Raw genomic sequence first — 23,691 nt, 5'->3', positions numbered from 1 at the left:
AGATTTCCGCTTTGAAGATTCAGCAGTGTCTTGTCCCTGAAAACAGAGGAGTCGAAGCGGCAGTTCTTGTGATGTGCTCTCCGCTCCCTGCCCCTGCCGACAGGCCAAGCAAGGCTTTGGAGCACAGTGCTTTTGCCATGACTAACAAAGACCTTTCTGTTGATGAGAGATGCTACGTGCCGAAATTCATCATATGGAACGATGAGTCTTTCCAAGACTCTCATTAAAATGTATCTGTTTCTCCTGCCTATATATGTTTATGCATGAACTGGATGATTATTCAAGACATTAGATGAGCTAAATACTTCTATTTTGCTCAGATACTATTTATTAGTTCTCAAATGCATGCTTGCCTTGTTACACTAAGAAGCTGTGGTGTTAATCAGCACAAACTTGGATTACCTCTTAATCTTACAAGGGTAAAATATACTTGGATTGCATTTTAAATGTACAGATGCTGCAACAGTGATGGGTCCACCACTGCCGTCTTTGAACTTACATGTACAATTGCAGGAAGCAGATCTATGGTTTTGGTCTAATGGAGTAGATCTACTTAGTGCCTCAGGCTTCCAGATTTTGCTTGGTTAAAAAAAATAAATACTTGATTTAGAACGAGACAGATGTTACTGGAGAGAATTAGGGCTAGTGGGCCTCATTCTATTCCTTTCCTCTTTTTATATTGCTTTAATCTCCATTGATGCTGTTCCTGGTTTAAAGCAATGTAAGGTCAAAATCTGCTTGGTTTTATTGAGAGGGGTTGAGGTATGAGAGAGTGATGCAGTGGGATTGGTTGGTGAGCAGCTAATAGAATTTATTTGATTTAGTAGCTCCAAGAATTAAACATGAATATTGACAGTTTTCTTTCCTGTTGACAGTGATGCTTTCCATTCCCTGGTGGAGAAGCAGAGCAGCCACGCAGCTGCTAGACGGGACTGGGGGAGTTCAACAGACACACATGTACAGAAACAGGGGAGGGAGTTGTGTTTTGTTTTTTTTTCCTGAAACCAGTAAGAAAGGAAGATGCTTGCTGTGGACACTTCTGAACTGTGATTTTTTTCCCTCAGCAATGCCAGTTTCTTTATTGGCATAAAATACTACGGGACATATTAAGTATTTGATTTGATGGCTTAAAGGATCTGTATCCTTTTAATGCATTTATTTTCTTTAATCTTAAAAGGAATAATTGGAAATGCCCCCATAAACCCTGAGATTGGAGCCCTAGAATTAAAAACCATTCATTATTACCCAGGAATGTAGCTCTGCAGTTTTATTGTCCTTTCTTCTACTGTAATCTATGGATCTCATTTAGCTGCATGCGGCCCTGTTCTTGTGAATCACAAAAGGAAGGAAATCTCTCTATAGCCTGAAATGAAATTATCTCTCTTTGTTAATCTACATGTAAAACACCCAAGCCCACGTCTTTAAAGGCAAATCGTTTTACTGATAAGCAAAGCTAGACTATGTGTTTTGGGTACAATAATTAAGTGGTTTTTTTCCCCTACAGAGTGCTATTTATAGCATCAATTAACTCCTCTGGTTGAGATAAGTCATTTTACACATCTGTTGCTGAGCTTAAAGACTTCTCTGGGTTGCAGTTGGATTTTTCCCTCTGCTCTCAAATTGCGTTGTGAAATGATGATTTTCCACTTACAGTAGCATTTGGAATGGCCGAAGCAGGCTGTTGGTCTGCCCTGCTGCATAGCGGACCTGCCTGCCATGGTGTTATTTATTGTGTCTGACAGCAGATAGCACACTGGTGTCTGTTCTGAGAGTGAATTATGGTGACCATCTGCAGGGTGTTCCAGCCTTGCTGTAATATTTCGGTTATTCCATTTTGCCAATGAGAAACTGATCTGGCTGTGGGAATTGCTGCCTCCCCATTGACTCTCTTGGTCCTGCCTTTTGTGAGATGGAGATTTAATGCTTGTAGATACGTGGCTGTTCTTGGCTCTGGTTCCCTACAAACAGTTTTGGACTGCATTCCTGTTAGTAGCTTTTCTCTTAGAATGGAAGCCCTTTGACCAGAACCCAAACCATGCAGAGGCCAAGAAAAATGAGGATACTTGTATATTGTTTAGTGAAATCTTTTAAGTATTCTGTAGAAGTAATTGCATAAGGTTATGACAGTTTGTTCATGTGATTGGCTTATTTGTATATATTGGTAATATTTGTATATCACAGCATCATAGAGTGGTTTGAGTTGGAAAGGACTTCAAAAATTATCTAGTTCTAACTATATTTGTAATTGGATTGTATATCAATGAAGCCGAGCTTTAAAATGCTAGGGGAAGAACTTGGGAGTGAAGTTGCGAACTATGTTGGTTTTGATCTTTATAGTTTTCTCTTTTCCATTGAAATAGCCCTTTTCTAGGAATAGATGTATTGATTTTTGGTGTCTCTGCTTGCGAGGTAGCCTCTACAGTAAGGAAGTATTTCTGTTGAAAATGAGATCCAAGCCAGTCCGTCCATACAACGCTATGCAGAGGGCAATGCCTCATAGTTAATTTAATGTGTGATGCTATCTAGCATTCACATAAGATGCCTGAAGGTTCTTTTTTTTTTTTTTCCTAGCTCCCTGGAAGACAGAAGCCCAATGCAGTGGTTACAGTGGCATTTCCTATGTGATAGAAGTTCGCGCAGATGGTCTGTTTCGGCTCACGTGGAAGCGTGGCTGAAGGCTCTCTTGGTGTCAGTGGGAATGAGGCCGGCATCAGAGGAAGGGCTGAGGCTTTGTGCGTGCAACTTCTGCCAAAACCAGCCATGAGAATCCTTGGAAGCCTGAATATACATGAATCAGAAAGGGTCTACAAAGTGCAATACATTTTTAAGTAGAACTCCTTATTGATTTCTGTGGGGGAGACCTTTGAAAAATCAATGACGTGCAGCAGCTTTAGGATGCGAGGACATGTGTTCTAGGGTGTTAAAGCGATCAGCCTATGAACTACTAGGCTGGCGGCAGTAGTGTTTGGAAAGTTCCCAGGCAGAAGAAGAGAAGTCAGAGGTTGGAGAAACAGCAGATTTACTATTCATTTTCCAAAAGAAATAGCAAAGTTCATTCTAGGTTTAACTTTGCCTTTTACTTCTCTAGAAGAAGACAGTTTCTGGGGATCTGTAAACATAGGCCTGTTCATTTTCGCTTCCAGTATTAAACAAATGGAATTGCTGAAATCATAAAAATATTCTGAATTATTCTGTGAGATTTGTGCACATCATTCAGCTCAACTGGCTACTTCAGAGTTGGCTTGAGGGGGAGGGAGCATTGTCTTCCAAATACTGCCCAACTAAAGTAGATAAAAGGAAATTAAGTTGTGCAAAACAGTGATTGTCTTTATGTAGAGAATGAAGATTTATTTATGCTAGTATTTTCATGGTCGTGGCTGAGTTAACTCAGCCTTCTCTGCCTCACTCAGTCTTTCATATCTAGAAGACACTTAAAAAAACTGTTCTGCCCAGTCACTCATTTGAAAATAAATGGGGAAGGTTTGTTTACCCCAAGCATTTACAGTGCATGGTGTGAATTTATGGGCTGTTACACACGCCATTAAACCTTCATGTGGACACCTGGTAGGCGTGACGTAATGTGATGCCATGTTGCTGTACTGTTTTATGCTTAATTAACACAAACACCGATCTTTGAAGGCTGCGTGGCATAACGAGAGTCCTGTGATGGAGTTCAGCTGATGTGGGGTAGACAAGTTCTTAGGTCCTGGAGAGCAAGTGCTCCGCTTCAGAGAGGTGTGGGTATGCTGCTCTTGTCTAGGAATGATAAATTTCCAGGAGAAATCGAAATTTTTTTATGTTGGGTAAAAGTAATCATAGGTTAAAACATTTACTTTACTTTAAAAAGTGCCCTTGTAAAAATATTTCAATTTGAAGCTTAATGCGTTACTGAATTATGTATGCTATTATATGTATGCAGTTGTTAGAAGTGTGTTCTGTATTGCTCTGGTTTATTTTCCTTTCCATTTGGGAGTACTGTGTAGCAGTTGAAATGGATCTTGTTAGGGAAACAGAGCTACAATGTAATTAAAGCTGTGTCGGCACACTGTGTCAGCAAGCCCTGAAAACACTGCATGACATTTTAGAAGGAAAACGTGAAAACTTCCAGGTAGCAAAGTGCTGAAGTGAGGAATCATTACTGAAGGGAAGCTGTAGAAAGATGACTGGTATCATTTAAACGTTCACCGATGAATCCATGAGAGAGATTGCATTAGAGATAAGAAAATTATGTATTTCTTTTTGCTGAGAACTCTGTCTTTTGTAGGTTAACATAATATGATTTCAGTGCCTCTAACTAAGAGGCTAATTAAAGTATAAATTTTATAATGGACTGGTATGGGAACTGTTATGGGAAGGTTGGAGATGCCATGGTGCTCCTGACCAGAGCCAGCTCTGTTGAGAGTGGAGTGTTGGAGCTGTCTTGTGTGTTCAAAGATGTACGTTGTCTGGATTCTTTTGTTGGTGTTGCCAAACCCAGATTGTAGCATGACATCCTTCAAATTTATTCTACAAAATTATTCCTGCTGAATGATCGGATGAAATTTCGTACTGGTGTAAAACTTTAAATGTTGCACATACAGATTTTTGTTGCAATAAGAGAACAGGTGAGCTGCAGTGTTCCTTAGAGCCAAAGCTCCTTCTCAAGGAGTTTTCCTGTTGGCATTTCCTCTGCCCTTGTCCTTCCCTAGTTGAAGCCTTGTTTCACAGACTGCTTCTGATCAGAGGAACAAAAAAGCCCTAACCAGCTTTTTTTGTTTGTTTCTTTTGACACCAACACGGTATGTCTCTCTGTGCTGATGAGAGAACCACATTGAAATAGCTTTCTTTGGAATTCCTCATTGCTTTTCATTGGTGGAAGTTGTCAGCAAGGGTCAAATTAGAACTCGGTCAAAAGGAGCTGCAACGAGAGGAGCCAGGCTCAAGACAGATTTCACCATAAAGTCTGAGAAGCAGTTTATTTGCATTTTTTACATGTTATTTATATATATATATATGTATATATTATTTTCTGATGTGTTGCTTTTTTTGTCTGTAGAAACTGAATTCTGCTTAGTATAATTCCTCTGGTCTTCTACTTGACAATTAGTCTTTCTCTCACTCTGCCTCCTGACTTTCATCTTTGGGCATACCTTTGCATGGTTTTGTTCTATCTGCTAAGTTTTGAGCATAGAATTTACTTCTGTTAGTTTAAGAAAAATGAGTTTTGTGGCTTGATGGTTCCATGCCCTTTGAGATTGTATCCATGCAAATAAAGGATCATATTTCTGGTAATTTGGCTGAAGCGCAAGAAATTGTGTTTATGCTGGCTTCAGGAAGGCAGATAGTACCTGGTCAAGCATAACATCTGCTGGGGCAAAATTGCACTCTGAAAATGTTCTAAAACACTTGAACCAGCAAAATGAGTTTGTACTGGCTCAACATTTCATGCCATGTGGTTGCAGCATTTCTGATGTGGTAGTAGCTTAAAACCGGATCTGTTGCTTCGCAGAGCCATGCCTTTGTGAAACATTCTGTTCTATACGTTCTCCAGCAAAAATTTAAGATGCTGACCCAGAGAAGTTTTGGTGCTAACTGTTTTAAGACAAAACAGATCAGAGATTTACAGAGCTGCCCAGATGAGCTAATGTCCCCAGACCAACTTTCACTTGGGTTTTGTACAGGATTAGATTACAGGCAGGTAGATCAAAGTGGCTGTAAGCTCTTGTATAGTGTGCATCTTCTAGCAATGGATGTACCCGCTCTAGCAGGAATCTGTGGAGTGACTCTGAGCCATCTGGGAGCTCGTAGGTCAGACACGGGGCCTAAACTTTTGTGCATGAATAATTATTCTTATGTCTGAGAGCATCATGTTAGGTTACTTTGTTTTAAAATGTTTGGCTCCGATGTCCAGTCCTGTAGCATTCAAAATCCTCATTTCAGTCCAGAGTTTTCCCTCATTCAGGACTTTAACAATCAGTCTCACAGGAGCACGCAAGTATTGATGACGAATCACTGATAACAAATCAGATTAACCAGAACGGGTTTTTTTTTTCTTTTCCTTAGGAGTCTCGGGATTGGCTTCTCTGAATATTGTTTCTTTTTCATCCAAGTTAGAAGGAAAACAGTACAATAAATCATACAACACAGCGAGGAGAGCCTGGGACACGACTGTGTACAGAAGAGGTTGTAATACCTTATTAACTAACTGTGTTTTCTCTTTCTTCTCTCTTGTAGCTGGTTCTGCTTGAGGCTACCCTCCTGCTTTGTCTCCACTTTTGTAGTCATCGTGGGTGATGCTGCAGCAGATCTAACATCCAGAGCCCGGCAGTCCTCTAGGTGTGTATGGCTTAGTTTTCTCTGCATGCCTTCTGATGTTGCATGGGGAATAGCAGTCATTTTTTGCTACTCATCTCTTGTGGCACTTCAGGGTGAAAATAAAATTGGCATGCATTACGCTTCAGTTCCACAGATTACTTAAGCCCCATTTTTGCTTTCATTCTGATGGTTTTCTTCCCTGTAGAAGCATGTAGTAACTATTTTCCATGCATGCTTGCAGGTCTTCATGTTTGCTCCCACAGCTGCTGATTTGCTGTACGTACAAGCTTCTCGTTGCTCATTATAGTACCATCTCTTGTCAGCAGGGCCTAGTGGTGTGGGGCTGGGAGAAAGCAATAGCGGGACACCTATGCTCAGTATTCAGTCTATTGAATGTAAGGAAACTCCTGTGTGCCCCAAGAGCCACTTCCCGTCCCGCTGAGAGAAGCCTCTGTGATGTTCTGTAGCTGACTGATGGACGCTGCTCTCTCCAGACGCAGCTTACTCAAGTACCTCGTTGCTGTAGGCAGGCAGAACACTTTGAAAAGGGCAGGGGATTTGAAATTCTCCAGGTTGGTTAGGATTTAGGTGCCCAAATCTCATAGAACTTGACCCTTCTTAATCTCAAGGGCACTTTAAAAACTCTTGACTATCAGCTTCACCCTATATTAGCAAAAACAGTGTGCAGAGTTAACTCGCTCGTTTGGCAGCGTATCAGTGGCCCTCGGCGTGTTGCTGTTTCCAGCAGCCTGCAGACTTGGGCGTGAGCCAGCACATCAGTACTGCCGAGGACCCCCTTTCTGACTCTGCAGAGGGCTGATTTTCTTTCCTGTTGAGCACTTAAGCTGTATCAAGTATTCATAGGAGGCCTTTTGATGCATTAGTTTTTCATATGAACAGTCGGAAAAAACAGATCCTCTTCCTTTGCTCCAGCTCCAATGCAAAACTAATATATTTAGAGACACGTAGGCAGGAGAACGATTTGCTGCTGTCAGCGTAGCCTTTGACACTCTGTAGGCAAGTGTTTGCTCTGTTTAGAAGTGCAGCCTAAGGAATAATCCTTACCTGGCTCCTATAGGTTTAATATTTTCACTTATTTATACCCTTTTCAATGCACTTGAATTTATTTACAAATGGTAGCAAATTGCAAGTGGCAGCCTCAGTAACTAACTCATGAGTCAGTACTTTTATTTTTCTCCTCTAGTCTAGACTGCTGATAATGTAAATTGTTGAAACCCTGGGTAAATAACTGGGAGTGAATCAACAGCAAGCAAGTATTTATCTACTAATAAAATATTTGAAATGCAGAAGTCTGTCTTCATCCAACAGTTCTTAAAAAGCAGTTATTGGTCCTGCTGCTGTTTCTGCATAGCAGTTAGGATTTTTATGGTCACTAATTGTACATCTGAAAATTTATACAGTTTATTTTCTGCCTGTGTTTTATTTGCACAGAGAAAAGAAGCACAATATTTATGGTTGTAAGGAGGTTAACATTATATTTTCTGCGTGGAGATCTCTGTAGCTCTCTTGAGACTTGTACCATTTATAGTACCCAGATTTTTCTAGGTTCTCTCATGTGTGGCATCAAGGGCTTATAGCTCATTAAGGATTTTCTCAATGGGATGTTTGTCACATACTCAGAACGTGACTTGAAAGTTATGTACCAGGTCAGTCATCAGCTGTGACTTTTTTTATTAAAGCTGTTACTGCTTCAGAATCTGCTTTAGAGGAGGTGCTTTGCAATTTTTCATGTGCTGTTGGTAATGCTTCTCCTTAGAACAGAAACTTGCATTATAGATTCTAGAGGGAACCTGTTTTTTAAAATGTGGTTACGGTAGTTTGCATCTTGTCATGTTCTTCCTCTGTCCATACTTGATTCACTTCTTGAAATTAGTCCGTAGAAGTATCCGTAATGGCTGTGCCAGGTCACAGTCGCCTGTGGGGAAGAGCTGGTTTAGGTGCAGCCCGTGGACTGCTAGAGAGGCGCTCCCTGCGCGCAGTGGTAGAGGAGGCACAGGATCCTGCTGGGCGGCACCTGGAAGGATCCTGTCTCCATTCATTCATCCCTGGCCCACTCAGGCTCGCTCTTCTCTTGGGCCTGGAGTATCCCTTTGTCTGAGGCATATTTGGATCTGTGTCAGGCAGGCTGTTCCCCTGCCCTAGCGTAAGGGCAGTGATAAGCGGTAACCAGGCAGCCGTCTTGAAGAATGAGCAGTGCCTCCCACCCCAGCCTCTGTGTGTGTTTTCCCCACAATACGGCTCGTGCGTGGGTCTGTGGAGTCCCGCTTCTTTCGCACTCCCTCTGAGGAGTCTGTGGGCATGTCTGCGCTGCTGGGAGGAAAGACAGCAAACAGAGCAGTCTCCATCTGTGCAAAGCAAAGATGCACAAAAGCTGAAACATGCGAGTTGGCTGCGCAGGAGCCAGCTTAGGTCTGGAAAGTCTGACTCTGTTTATGTGTGGCTGTGCCCGGGCTAAATCCTGCTGAGATGCAGCAGGTCAGTCCCGCAGTCCTGTCCCAGGTTACACAGATGTTCTGTGAGCCACGCCGTCCATTTAGATGGGTGTGATTCCCTCTGCAGAGCCCAACGTACTCTCTGAAGGTTTGATAGACTTTTCATATTCTAGCAGAACAACATTCAGAGCAGAAGGTCTCTGAGGCTGACAGCTCGGTCTGTATTTGACTGGTTTGTGACACCTTGAAAACCCTTCAGTGGTTTCTGGTTTTCTTTCAGAATCTCAACAAGTTAAATCAGTGCATAAATCAGGAAAGGTACTTCTGCTTACTGGCCTCAAAACATGAAATGCTTAAAAAAAATGTTATGAGATTAATATATGGTAATCCTTATACTGTTTCCAACATGATTTCCGATTCCTTTCTAAAGCAACTCCCTAGGAGTTAACAGTGAACCATGGAGCTACTGGCAGGTTATTTCCCACGAAATCAAGGTTTATGCCACCGGTTTGGGGTCTGTTACGTCTGCCCCAGAGTCTTTTAGGCCCACTGGATGGTTTCAACTGTATATGACAAAAGATGGAAGACCTTGGCCCTACTTATGAGTTTCCAACACACCATATGAAAACACGCAGCTTACTGTTGGCTAATATCCCTTGTTTGGGAGTTTAACAGTGATGACCACATTATCATTAGCTACTGAAGAATCAGTGTGGGAGAGGGATCCAATAAATGTAACAGCCATGGAAAAAGTATCAGTCCAGAGTATGCATCAGCTAAAGGCTCCAGGAACCGGGGCTTTGGTACTGCCAGTGCTCATGGAAGTCCTTGTTGTTAGACGAAAAAAAACCAGAATCCCTGGAGGATCTGCTCCCCATTTGCACATCAAGGGACAGTTTCAGGGGACTTAACTCCTAGCACAGAATATGAACTGTTCTTGAATTACAGGATTTCTCCTCTCGGAGATGCTCATATCAGAGATGCTGAGAGTAGTCTGGTAGTAAAGGGCAGTAAACTATTTACTCTGTTAGCTTTAGTGCAAGAGTTCTGTTGAAACCACCATTTAAGCTGATATTATGTTGCTGATTTTATACTTTTATGAGAACCTTTTAACTGATGTTCATATGATAGATCTGAGGAATCAGTGGGGAGTTTTGCTGCATGCACCATACAGATGGAGACAGGGTTTTAAACGGAATACTTTATAAGCCTGCTAGGGAAGACATACAGCAGATGATCTATCCCAGCTAGCTGGTCTCTCAGTTCTTCTCCTGCACCGAGAGACAAGTGGTCCTGTGTGTTTTCCATGGAAGGTGTTTGATTTTGGCTTTTTCATTTGCATTATTGGCAAACAGCTGCATGAAGGACTGTTTCATTGGCTCCAATGCTGAAATCATCAAGCACATTTCAACTGCAATTGCACTGTCTGCATTTAAAAATATTTTCCATATTAGAGTGTACTCCTATAATTTAAAATAGGAAACTATTTTCATGTTCTGTCTGCTAAATTTTTTGAGGGGCTGAAGCATATCCATTCACATAGGAAAAAAAGGACACAACTGTTTTCTTGTACCATGAAGTTTCTGTCTTTAAAAATGTTAAACTTCTCACTTCCACTCCTAGAGACAAAAAATCCAGGTGTCTGTAGTGAGAAAGGTTGTGTTCCTCATCCGCTCCAAAGCCATATCTTTTTTATATCGTTCTTTTAAGCACATTATTATTTGCACAGTGAAATTAGCTTTGCAAGAGGGATGAAAACCTCTGTCAGAGCAATTTTAGCAAAAAGATCAAAGGACCGAAAGATAAATTCTCTCCAAGGTGAGCATATGGCTTTTTTCTTTTTTGAACGTGGAAGCCTTGGATTAATTTTAATTTAAAATAAAATCAGTGGTTGGAAAGGAAGTCTTTTAAAAGAGCAGTGCAGTTTGCTTCTTAGAGTGTTTTAGTAGGGTGACTAACAATGTGCATTTTTATTCTTAACCTCTGACCTGTGCCCTCCCCACCCCTTTACCTGACCCTTTCCATTTGCCCTGGTCAGTTAACAGGCAGGAGCATTTGAAAACAATCATGGATGACTATGATATCAGGTCCGCTGCCAGCATTTTGGCATCTGTTAAGGAGCAAGAAGCTCGTTTCGAGCGGCTTACCCGTGCACTTGAGGAAGAGCGGCGCAATGTCTCCTTGCAACTTGAGCGTGCCAGTCAGCCAGCAGACCGAATGAGCATTTGCAACATTGGCAATGGTCAGCCACTGGCAACCGCCTGGCAGCAGCTTGTACTGCAGGTAACAGCCTGCTCATTTTATCTGTTGCTAGAGTTCACCTATTCCAGAATTTCCCATTCCAGAAAGTCAGGTGCATCTTGTTTGTTGTCGGCATTTCATTCCATAGCTTGTCTTCTGATATCCTGGAGGTGTTATGGTTCATTGATTAATTTGGTAGCTCAGACTTCAGAGCCCTGGCTCAGAAGTTGCTCTTGCTTCCTCTTGGGTCTTGGGATACTTATAAAAGTGTGTTTGTCTTTGAGCCTTAAACCGTAAAGAGAGATCTATGCACTTGCTGTAAGTATGGTGATGTGCTGGTGATTGAAAACCAAGGCTGAATCATAATCTCCATGGCAAACAAAATTTCCATTAGAAATGGTTGGACTTTGAATAGAAGTAACAGCATGAAAAGCTGGGATTTCCCTCCTACAAAGTCTTATTGTTTGTGTAGGGAGAACTTCATCATTTGTTTCTCATGTTTATTGAATTGATAGACTTCATTTTAATGATGCAAACTGGCTTTGTGGTAGCCTTAGATTTCCAAATATTGTTTTGCTTGATATGTGTTTTAACTATTTAAATGTGCAATGAATGATAAACTACTTTCATTCCTAAATTGCTTTAAGCTAGCAAATCACTCTGACGTGTAAGGTAAGTCATGCAGAAGCAATAGTATGGTTTGTGAAGGACCGCTTCCTAAGAAAACACTGTTCAATTCAGAGAGAAACTCCAGGCTACAGCGATTCTAAAGGCTGTTTCTCAGTTATACCAGACTGTTTTACAATTATACCTGCATTGAGCTGCATTCAGGCAGACTTTACATTAAATTACGCTAGCACAGCTTTTCTGTTAGCAGCTGCCACGTTTCTGTATGTGTAGATGTTTGAGTATGGGACTTAATGTGAAAGGAGCAGCCTGCACGGGTTAGGCTGAAAGTCTGAGAGTTGCTGGTAGGAGCTGTAGGTTCTGATTCTTATGCTGAATGGCCGGGCTGGGAAGGGGGGAGATGTGCTAACATATTTTTTCTTGATGAATGACAAGTTCACCTTCACTTTTCCTGAATGACTTTGTGCATTGTGCCTGATTAATAGCTCCAAAACGAAATTCCTTATCCACAGAACTGATGGAGCATGAGTTTTCTGCAGCGTTATGGCTTAAGGTTTGACCGCTTCCAGGAAAACTTATTCATGAAGGAATTTAAGTTACTGGGGTCTACGTGACACTTACAGAGAAACAGCCCCTGTCAGTGATTCCAGGCTGAATCCGTGTGCACTCAGCTTGTTGCCACTTGTGGGGAGCTTTGGTTCATAAATAATGAATGCTGAGGTGTTTCGAGTAGCTTGTATGTGCAATAAAATGGTTGATTAGCTAAACATACACGCTAAGAATTAATGTAAGGTTATTTGTGTGAATTTTCATTAAATATACTAAGGGCCAAATTCCTTCCTGACTTACTAGAATTAATTAGTGTTTAAATGAAGGACAAAACTTGTACGTTCATTCTTATGGAGAACATGTAAAGATTTCATCTTTACTAATCTATTGCCTTTCCTTGTTAAGAGCACACAGAGTAAAAGGCTCTCTACTCTGTAGGGACTGCTGCCACCCTCTAGGGACACGCAGCTATTTCTGACTCTGTTTCAGTGAGGGCTAGCCGGCTTCTGCTTGTCCCATATCCCACCTTTTGTTGTTAGTAACATTACAAAATAAATCTAGTTATTCTGAAATATGACAATAATATATGCCAAATAATCTCCAATGAATCCACAACGAGGCACCAGTTTTCCATATTTTTTGATTGTGAAAGTGGAATCCATCAAAGGGAAGTGTTAACCTCATAGACAAGGTTTGATTGAGTCTCTCTCAGTACCTTTTTTGTAATATATAGAATCGTAGAATAGAATCATTAGATTGGAAAAGACCTCTAGGATCATCGAGTCCAACCATTCCTATGAACCACTAAACCACGTCCCTGAGCATGCTCCTTTTTTACTAATAGAAAAGGAAAAATTCTATCTCAGCAATGTGCCAGAAGTGTGTAACCATTTTATGAGGTCCCCGAAAGACAAAAGCAAAGTCTTATGCAAATGCTGATTCCAATTAATACATTGTGGATCTTATTGCCAGCACTGTCTTATTTTTTTTAAATCCCAACTTTAAACTCACTCCATAACAACAGCCCCTTGTCCCAGGCGGTCCATTCAGCCACCTCCTTCACTCCGCTTACGAGTCCTGCCTGCTCAGTGTGAATTTAGAATTTAGAATACTCAAATGGAACATGGGAACCGTGGGGTGCTTGTGGACAATTGCTGGGAGCAAATGGGGCTTTGTGCCTTTTGGCCCCTGATAAGAACTATTGGATCTGCAAATGAGGGCAAAATGCTGTAATTGCCAAAGGACTTGTGCTGAGGCTTCTTAATTTTACATGAAGAAAGTGTGGGGGATTTTTCTAAGAAGTATCTTAAAGTTGGTTTTAACAGGAGAAGTTGAAGACTTGGACAATCCAAACAAATCACTAATGTTTTGTTCAGATATTAATTAGAAGTAGCTGAGATTATTCTTTAATGGAAATTATTCCCAGAGGAGGGGTTTCTAGGAGATACTGTCGTTGCGATAACAGGTTCTAAATGTTGTTGGAACATCTTCAATTAATATCAGTGAGTCTTTTACTGAGGCAGTGGCCAAGCATTTGGGGTTTCGTAGCCCATAGAAGGCAGGGCCTGCCAAACCTTTGGCTGTACCCATCTCTCCTTCCTGCTGGACGACAGCCGGCGTTAAGCAGCACGGCTCCTGGTGAAGAGGCCCTGTGCTGCGGAAAAAGTGGGGACGCTTAGCTTCTGCCCTATGGAGCTTCCCCAGGCAGGAAGGCTGGCTTCAGTTGGAGCGTAGCGCTCTGTGTGCAGAGACACGAATCGGGGTGCTTCAGCTCCAGAACTTTTGGAATATGTGCAACATTACATGTGCCTTACTGTGGATCTTAAAGTGGTCAAATAAAGTGCTCTTCCAGCCGAAGAACCTGCTGGACAAAAGGTCATTAGTTGCCTAATGAACACCTTCGCATTACTCTGAAAAATGTAACATTTAATGGCATTTTAATCATAGAGCTTTTATCAGGTTAATAAAAATCTCCTAAAGAGCCTTCCAGTTTTTAAGGATGTTCTCGACTTTATTCCTTGCTCTGGCTTTGAGGGCTGGGAGCCACACATCCAGTCATTGCTATTTGTTTCTGAAAGTGAAAGCCTGGTTGTAGTAAGAAGAGCAGAGCTGTCTGTTAGTGTGTATTAGTGTTCGCTTCCCTAATTTTTGCAGTAAAGACTATAAAAATTTATTTTCTTGGTTGCTCTTGTGTCCCAAACTGTGGGAGCCTTGGCAGTCTCTGCCTTTTTATCAGTTACTGGGCAGGCGTAGTCCGATAAACTTCTCAGTCACTGATGAGCAGCACCTATTGTGTCTTATACATGTTCAAGAATCTACTTGAAAATGTTTTTTTCTTTACGAGCTTGATAAATCTTAATACTCGGCATGTGTGAGATATTTACTTTAATCTACCTGGTTCTATTTCACTTTTCAAATCAACCTTCTGCTGCGCTTCCCAGTGGGAACTGCAGGTGGACAGGGAGACATGAAAGCACATGCATAGGGCACGTTCTCTAGTGGGCCGAGTGCACAGAGCAGCCGTACAATCTTGGACAGCCAACCGTTCAGAGCGTAACTTTGTAATAATAAAGAATATTATCTTTTTTTTTAACTTTTATTAAAACATCAGACATGTGAAACTTATTAAACTCAAGGCTATATCGTGAGTTGATTTAAATTGACATGGCTCCATGGGTTGCAGAGAAGCTCTGTCAGGTCTGATCAGCTGGGGAGTGGCACAACAACTTTTGCATTCAAAGATTGTTTCCCTGTTGGTACACATTGACAATTTTCATTCCCGTTAATGTTTTGTTACCAAAATAAAGTGCAGCATTGGATAAACCTGTTTTGCCAACAAATATACTGCAACAATGCTTTGACTTCAATGATCTTGCAATGACCTCTAGGGATTTGAGAGGGATTCCAGTTATGGAAGGGGGGGGGGTATTATCCCCCTTCTTACAGGTAGGAAAGCTGGGGGAGCTGCAAATCTCACATGGTATTAATAACAGAAATCAGCCCCTTGTGTGCTGATGCAGAGTTCTGCTTATCAGGGTGGTTCTTGTGCCTGTAAGAAGTAACGCAAGTTCATCTGAGAAGTCTTTGCATTGACAACATCATCCAATAATTAAACATGTATTTCAATTGAATGTTAATTCCATTCTTTTATGTCCCCTGTGGTGGGCTTATGAGCGTGGTATTATGTTTGGGTTTTTAGATATATCATCGGCTACATTTGGCTAAGGAGGTACTGGAATAAATTAAACCCAAAATGGAGATTGTGTGTGTGCTTATATGTTGGTTAATAGAGATAGAGATGTTCCCACATGTTTTTTACAAGGGCCATTATTAAAAATGCCCATCAGCAGAAATTCACTCCGGTGTACATTTCTTTTCAGAATACTGGTTTTGTGTAACACTCACTAGTATGACATGAGTAGTTTTGTTGCAAGTTGTATAGAATTCTACCGTACTTTATGGAATACTTCTTGCATGTCAAACAGTAGTTCTGTAAAAGGAAGCTAGATTATAGTCCTGATGCCATGGAATTGGAAGGTTGCTGTAAGGTCTTCTCGAGAAGAGAAGGCTCCAAGGAGACCTTAGAGCAACCTTTCAGTACCTGAAGGGGCTACAAGAAAGCTGGGGAGGGGCTGTTCACAAAGGCTTGTGGGGATAGGACGAGGGGCAATGGGTATAAACTGGAGAGGGGCAGATTTAGACTGGACATAAGGAGGAATTTCTTCACGATGAGGGTGGTGAGACACTGGCCCAGGTTGCCCAGGGAAGCTGTGGCTGCCCCATCCCTGGAAGTTTTGAAGGCCAGGTTGGATGGGCCTTGGGCAGCCTGATCCAGTGGGAGGTGTCCCTGGCCATGGCAGGGGGTGGAACTGGATGATCTTTAAGGTCCTTTCAGCCCAACTATTCTATGACTCTATGATTCCATGAATTGGTAAAGGCTGCCAGGGGGCAAACAGTGACTGAACCATGGCTGTAGGGTTTGTGCATGCTTTCTGGAGGTCTCTTGGTGACCACATGTGCTGAGAGACCTATGGCTGCAACTCTAAATCAAATCTGGTTTAGTGACTAGCTTCTTCCCCTAAAAGGAGTGATAAAACAGCTTGTTTTGCTTTCAAAAGCAAAATAAGAGTTTTGGATCATGTTTTGACTTTGAACTTCAATCCAGCCTGCTTCACTGACAAATTTTTGACTCGGTGTCAGGCCAGCACCTTCAGAGGTTTCATCCTGTTGATCTGTTGTGCTTTTTCACACCGTGGAAGAATCAGGCTTCCTGAGGTACTTAATGGTAAGTATGCAAGTGTTCTGTATGGGCTGAAATTTCCAGTAAACCAAGCTGAATCAGCATGACATGATACCAATTAATATAGCTTAGTAAGGCACGTTTATGTAGCTGTTACACCTTGGATGTGCAGTGTTGTACAAGCTTCTCGCTTTGTCACTTGTAAAGCCAGCCCTGTGTGTGATTGTGCAATTTCAACAGTTAACAAGGCATGAATATGGTGTTGCAAGCAGATCTCAGCTTCTTGTGGCTATCTTCTGTAATACCATGCACCATGATCTGGTGCCTTAGGCATGATGATGCCATTTCAAAAGGCTTATTAATGGAAAAAGGCCATAGAACATTTTTGTAGTTACGATTTAGATTATTTATATTTCATCTTGCATTCCAGAGAAATATCACCTGTGTAAAAACTTACAAACACATTTTCCTTTTTGAAATCTTTTTTAAGCAAGTATTTTGTAGCCATAATTAAGCACCAATTCAGTTTTTATGTTAACCTGTGGTACCTGTGACTTCTGCCAGAACCGACATTTCGTGAATCGAGGGTCAGTTTTGAGTTAAAGGTGAACTCCAAAGCACACCAGAACACATGGGGAGAATTTAATAAAATACAAGAAGATGAGCTCAAATTGGGTTTTTTTAAGAAGATACCATGAAGTTAACCTTGCTGAGTTACAGTTCGGGCAACAATAACTCTGCTGTCTGCATTTCATTACTTTTCTTTAAGATTCTCTGTTCCACACTGACAGAATGCAGACTCTTAGAATACAGAGACTCTTTTCAGTGCTTTGGCAGTAAGAACCTGGGTGCATTAATATTGTATAAATGTTTGAGCATATGCAGACAAGAACAAAAATGGGTTCTGAGGTGCATTGAGTCATCAGCTTACCTTTTTCTCTCCTCTCTGTCTCATAAAGAATGCAGTTCCATCTTTGCTCAGTGTGTGAAGTTTTATGTCAGTAGTTCTAGTCCCTCTTGGCTTTCTTTGTTAAGTAACATATTTGTGCTCACATTAGACTGACAGCATCGAAAATGACATTTTTATATTGTTTTTACCTTCCAGGCAAGGTCAGGTGCAGACAACAGTGCTGTTGGTTCATGACAGCTCCCCGGTGTTATGGTACCAGTTCCTGTGCCAATTACCCAGGCAAAAACTCATCTGTGGTTAACCCATGTATGTTCTACTTCTGCTACACTGAGCAGGTGGCAAACCATCAAAAGAATGTCTAGGGATAATCCTAATTCCCTTTTAAAACCAGTTGAAACACTAGAAATGTGAATTCCAGTGCAGGGATACAGTGTGGTTCATTGTGGGAGTCACCAAACCAAGAGGTGCTGCCGCCTCTGCCCTCAGCTCCCCGTCCCTGCCTCGGCTCTGGTGTTGGTGCAGCTCCCTGTGCAGCTATGCGGGCACTGGCTGTGCCAGCAGCCTAGTCCTGTAAATGCAGTACGGATGAGTGGTCTTACTCAATTTCTAGGAATGACCCAGGTCAAGTTTCAGCTTCTGCATGTGTGCAATTATTCAAAGGTTCGGGGGGGTGAAGAAGGAGGGAGGAGATTTGGGAATATGATTCCCATGGGAGAATGAGTTCTTAGATAAGAATTCAGTGTGAGCTGAGAGTTGTTTGCAGTACCTATGAAATCCAGACACTTAAGACACTGGACCAAAAGCTGTTACTCAGCTACTTTTCAGGGAGACGTGTTCCCTACACGTGAGGTATGATCCCGAACCTGGCTTCTGCTGTGTTGGAGATGATAATAGTTGAGTCTAGCTTGGAAGTTGGAGCTTTAGCTGCCTTTTTTTCTGGACATTGTCCCATCTCTCTGAAAGCGTCAACTGCTGGTTTACAGTGGGAGTTGGGATCTTTTTGCTGATAGATCAGCAACAGTGGAAACAGGAGGCAAGGCACTGCTGTTTCTTGTGGCCAAGGACTGCAGCCTGGGTAAGGCAGCGCTGTGGAGCCAGCCTGCACCTTACGGGAATTCAGAGCAGCAGCTCCCTCAGAATTGCGGTGAGTGTTTCAAACAGAGGCTTCCCAAAGTGACAGTATGGCATGCTACACACTGTGAGCTCAAGGAGCTCCTGCTGTTTGCCTTTCTGCTGGGATTACCCAAATTCCAAAAGAAATCCTAGAGCCTGCTTCCTGAATTGCTGGAAGAATGTGACAGCACTGTGCTAGCAAAAAAAGCATTTGTGCTGTAGGAATCTTGGTATGCGTCCTGTGTTGGAGCCTCTGAAAGATGTACTCAGGTAGTATTCCTCCAAGAATTTCCATTTCCTATATCTTGTTATGGCTTCTCCTCTATAATTACTCTTCAGTCTTCATTTAAGGCCTTAGGCGGTACAAACATGGATATAAAAAGTGAATGGGAATGTGAGCATCAATTCCAAATACAGTTAATGAGATTTGACCAACTGCATCAGAGGCTGTGAAGGGCTTTCCATAAGGAGTTTATTTGATAAGTGAACACCTAAACCCCACTTATTAGTGTTACTTGGGACTCAGATCTGCTGGCATGCAGCAGAATCCACTCAAAATCTGATACATTATCTGAGAAAGATTTGTATAAAACTTTGTCGGCAAATGTAGTTTAAAAAGTAGACCCCAAAAGATTCATTTAAAAATTTAAAGAGGGGAACCCAGCAAGAAACTGACCCTCTGCCTGGCAGGGGAAGGATTATTTTAATCTTTCAAAATCACAATGATTTTTTTTTTCACAATTTAATTTCATACTATTTTATTGTTCTACATGTGCAGGTTGGAAAGGCATCTTTTAGCTGAAAGATTTAACGCCGTTGCAGCAATCTCACTTTTCTCTCTGTCATCAACAGTACCACACTTTCATGTCTCACACTTCTAAAGTAGAAGTAAAGTTCAACTTTATATGGGAACTGCTGAATTCCAAAGTGCCACCTAATGTTTGTCAGCAGGACAGCAACTGGTTCATGCTGATGATTATCGTAGTGCAAAGCAACAACCACATCTACCCTAAACACCTCAGAAATATTTTTGGAGTTTTATTTGCCTCAGAAAATCTCAGCTTCTGTTGTTTTGTGTGAATTCTTATTGAATGAGGTTTTGGAAGCAACTGAAAGGCAAGGATTTTCTTATTTTGTTTGCCAAGATTTGTGAAAGCTTAGTTTTCCACAACTGTGAACCTTTCTGGCCTGGAACTGTGCCAGGTTTAAATTAAACTTACTTAATTTCAATGACAAATTCACTGTTTCATAACAGTTTTCCATTATATTACATTGCTTTACTACTAGAACTATGTTTTCTCCTAGAAGCACATATAAGAGAAACACTTCAAAAATAAATTCTCCTTGCTATGCGTACCTTATTATGTAAATGGGCATCGAAGTTGTTCTTTGCAAGATGTCTCTGGGTGTTGTAAGGTCAGCATGTATGACTGCAAGTAATTATTAAAAATATCTTAAAATAGGGACATTCAAATGTAAGCATTAAAAATCAAAGAGTAATTTCAGGTTTAACAGGGTTGTGTTTTTATAAAACAACTTTCTAGTCACATTTACCACAATCACTTCTTGATAACTAACATGAGAACATCTTACATTTTAAAGCTGTGATTTATTTTTCATGTTCCGCTGTGTGTGTGTCTCTCTGCTCAGACAGCAGAACATGCTGTTTGAGATTCTTATTTCTCCTACATTTTAGTTCCCAAACATACTATTGTACTAGTTCAGCTGGGATGTTCAGGAAGGAAGATTTAAAACCCTGACAAAAACTTCTTGCACTGTATCTCTCAATTCTATGAAAAGATTGTATTGCTAATGCAGGCCTGGATCCATACACATTCCTGCAAGGCAGACCTTTCTCCATGCAAGACATTGCGTGGGAGTCAGTTGGTCTTCGTAAGCCTCTGCCCTCACAGAGCCAGCTGTAGCAGCAAGAACATTCTGTGGAAACTTTAAAACCAATGAGCAGGCAATAGGGCGATTTCTTCTTACCCTGAATCCTTGGAGCTCTGAATCTGAGGGTTCAACCTGGCTTTTAAAAACAAAAATTTTCTGCAGTTCCATTTCTGCTGTCTCTGGTATCTAAGTGTTGAAAGACCTCCAAATGAATGTTGGATTAGAATGACATTGATAAATTGCTGAGCCTTTTGCTAGTTTAGGCTGTCTTGTTAATCCTTGAGTTACGCTTTCCCTTGCTGTGTCACAACTGGGGACTGATTGACTGCAGTTATGGGCGTGACTGAGGACAGAATGGCCAGAGATGGCCATGGGCAGCCTGAGCCTGCATGCCAACTATAATTAAAGCCTTTGATTTAAATATATGTCAGAGCTTACTCTTGATATATCTATTTTTTAAAAACCTAAAGACGAAAACTGCTTCCCCTTTGAAGCTCCCAAATTACAAGCTGAAGAGATTATTCTTTAGCCGTGGTTGTGGTGACTGGGAATTGCCATAGGATACTGTCTGAGTTCATTTTGGGCACTGAATCTGAAATGTATCCTTAGCTGCTGGCAGAGCGGCAATTATAGGCTGCTGTAGTTAAAGACTGAGAAGAACCATAGTCTCCATGTTTCTAACCCATCTTGATTAGCTCATCTTCCTTCTTGCAGTCTTATTTTCGTACGTAAATATTTCAAATACATGAAGCTTGCTCTGGAGTAGAAGTTCATACACAAAGGCCTTAATTCTCTCTCCAGATGAAAATCCAAACCAGCTTCAGGTTTGGCTTTGCAGACGGTAGCAATTACCATACAATCGGTTGATGGTACAGCCAGCCAGTCAGTCCAGTGCGTGACGCCAAACCCCATCCTTGCCCTTTGAGAGAATGGCATGTTAACCTAGGCTCTTCCAAGCAAGGGATTGCAAATATGCACCTTGAAATGCAGCAGAAATCATCTGGAAAATCCAAAACCCAACCCATAATCTAAGAAATGAAAAAATGGCTAATACTGGCTCACTCTTTCCTGCATTTGTGTGTCTTTGTTTTGCTTTCCAATACCTACAGCATGAAGTTATGGCCACAGTACCAGCCTTAAACTGGATATGTTTTCCTTGCTGTTGTCGTTCCATTATGAATGGAAAGCTAATTTTTTTTTTTTCTTAAAGTGGAGGAGATTTTTATGGCTTTATCCCTGTAATATGTAGTTGATTCTTATCTAAATGAAGCTGCTGGGAAGAAACATAGGTCGTTCACTCAGCTGTGACCTATATGCAGCAACATGTTGCTTCCCTGTCCTTTATTTCTAATGCAGGTGGTGCTGTCACCAGCCTGTCCTTGTTCTCATCCTGTCATATGACAACTTGGATGAAAGGGAGTTGACTGATATTTAGATGTAGGAAGATGGAAGCTGTGTTTGTAGACAAATGAAAATCCCCTGGATTTACTGAAATGCCTAATGGTGTCCCTCTACAGAAGGGATCTCTTTGCCGTGCTGTTCTCCAGCCTTGTGATCCTTTAGACCTCATTAATCCTGGATTCTTAAATAAGGATGACACATAAAAATCATCCTCTACCGGTATACAAAGTACTCCCCAATTGAGGCGATCTGCCTTCATCTCCATTTCTAACCTTGTAGTATGAAAGCAAAAAGATTGACACAACTGTGTTGATGGAGATGTTAGAAATATCATGGTGGACTTGTCCTACTAGGGTCATGCCGTTTTGGAGCAAGTGCAGATGCTTTGAAAGGGCTCGACAAAATTTTTCAAATATATTTAAAAATGATGGAAGTACTAACAGGGAAAGTTTTCAAAATGTATCTTGAGATCTCATGTTCTTTCTTCATTTGCCTGTATTGGCATCGTTACAGTAGGGTACCCTGACACACCATGGTGTTCTCTTACTTTCCTTGTTTCTTTGCTGCATGAAATTTGCAGAATGATGATGAGATACCCTTGGTATGGAAGCATCTACGGAATATGGGCTGTCTCATTCCGAGAGTTGCCACAGGTGATCCTGGCACTTTCGCCTGTGTGGTTAGCTGGGATTCCTGATTCATCGTGTGCCTTCTTGCTCTGCTGGCTTTATGAAGGTTACATATCACTGAAGCCATACGTTACGTTTCCAGGCAGAGCTGTAAACCATTTCATTTTTACTACCCCTGAGAGCAGATCAATCTATAGTTCAGCACTAGTGATAGAGAATTTTTTAAGGGTAATGGGAGAAAATAAAAAGAGAGCTCGGCCCAGATACTATACTACTCCATCTTCCCAAGAATTAAATCCTTTCCTATTAATAAATTTTTAATTTCTCAGAAGAAGGTTTTCATCTTACTTTTTCAGCTGGGAAAAATGTGACAGATTAAGAAATTAAGGTTCATTTTAAAAAAGGGGGTGGTGATGGTGCAATGTAGTCAGCAGTCTGATACTAATGGATAAGGTGTTTGTTGCCAGAATTTGCAAGTTCACTGTAACCTTAGGGATCTAATCCATAACTCTTATTTAGGCAATTAGTTCTTTTACTTCAGCGCTGCCAAATCCCAGCATTCAGAATTGTGTGTGCTGGTAGAATATTTCAAGTGGCTAAGAAGTAAGGAGCCCTGAGATGTATTTTGCCTTTATTTTTCAAAAAAAAAACCCAACAAACCAAATCCCAATAACCTTGGAGTCAAAACATTTTCAAAGTTTACTTTCCAATCCGAAGGCCTACAAGCTTCTATTATACTTTTGAAAAAAAAAAAAAATCTGTTTTTAAATAACAGCTTTACCTAGAGGTGGGACTTGAAAATTCAGCATTGCTGATCTCGCACGGCTTGCACAAATACCTGCGGGTTTACAACACGAGGGACTGCTTATGTGAGGGAGAACTGGCAAGGCCATCCAGGAAGGTTTTCAGTTGCCTCGTTTCGTATGCAGGAGCAGCTCCTTTGGTGCCCTATGGATACAGACTTTATAACGTTTTTTTCCTTTGACAGTGTATAGAGGTCTGGCACATATCCATGTGCATGCCTAAATTGAATGGTACTTTTCTATGCCAGCATGACCTCAACAAAAGTTGAACTATTTCAGTTTGTTAACTGAAGAAAAGTTGGACAAGGAGGAGGGGGGAGTGCTGTACAAAAGTGCAGGAGACTCATACAAATGCGCTCCCTTGCTTTGGCCTTTAAGTATTTTATTAAGGGTCGCTACTAGTTGCCTCTACATTATTCCACTGTAGATGGACTCGGAGCATATTTTTTCCCTCCAGTGAAGCAAATACTTTGCTTCAGCTGAACCTTGTGGAACATTTACCATTGCCCTTGTCGAACTTTACAGCATTTCTTTTTAA

At 41.3% G+C, this 23,691-nt stretch overlaps 1 protein-coding gene across 16 annotated transcripts in view; it reads left to right on the top strand.

Annotated features, from left to right (window-relative positions):
• ARVCF (ARVCF delta catenin family member) overlaps positions 1–23,691 on the top strand; it is a 271,201-nt gene that overhangs the window by 95,268 nt on the left and 152,242 nt on the right. For 8 of the 16 annotated variants that reach the window (XM_054082701.1, XM_054082700.1, XM_054082707.1 and 5 more), the window contains 2 exons: positions 6,214–6,315; positions 10,793–11,030. In XM_054082701.1, the coding sequence (XP_053938676.1) occupies positions 10,815–11,030 (216 nt within the window). In that variant the 5' untranslated portion in view covers positions 6,214–6,315; positions 10,793–10,814. Of the gene's footprint in view, positions 1–6,213; positions 6,316–10,785; positions 11,031–23,691 lie in introns of all 16 variants that reach the window. The other 8 variants (XM_054082702.1, XM_054082703.1, XM_054082706.1 and 5 more) reach the window with 2 other exon arrangements.

The sequence above is a fragment of the Cuculus canorus genome, chromosome 17, assembly GCF_017976375.1.
Source record: "Cuculus canorus isolate bCucCan1 chromosome 17, bCucCan1.pri, whole genome shotgun sequence".
Taxonomy (NCBI): Eukaryota; Metazoa; Chordata; class Aves; order Cuculiformes; family Cuculidae; genus Cuculus; species Cuculus canorus.
The sequence above is the reverse complement of the archived record's forward strand: the minus strand, read 5'-3'. Positions and strand labels throughout refer to the sequence as shown.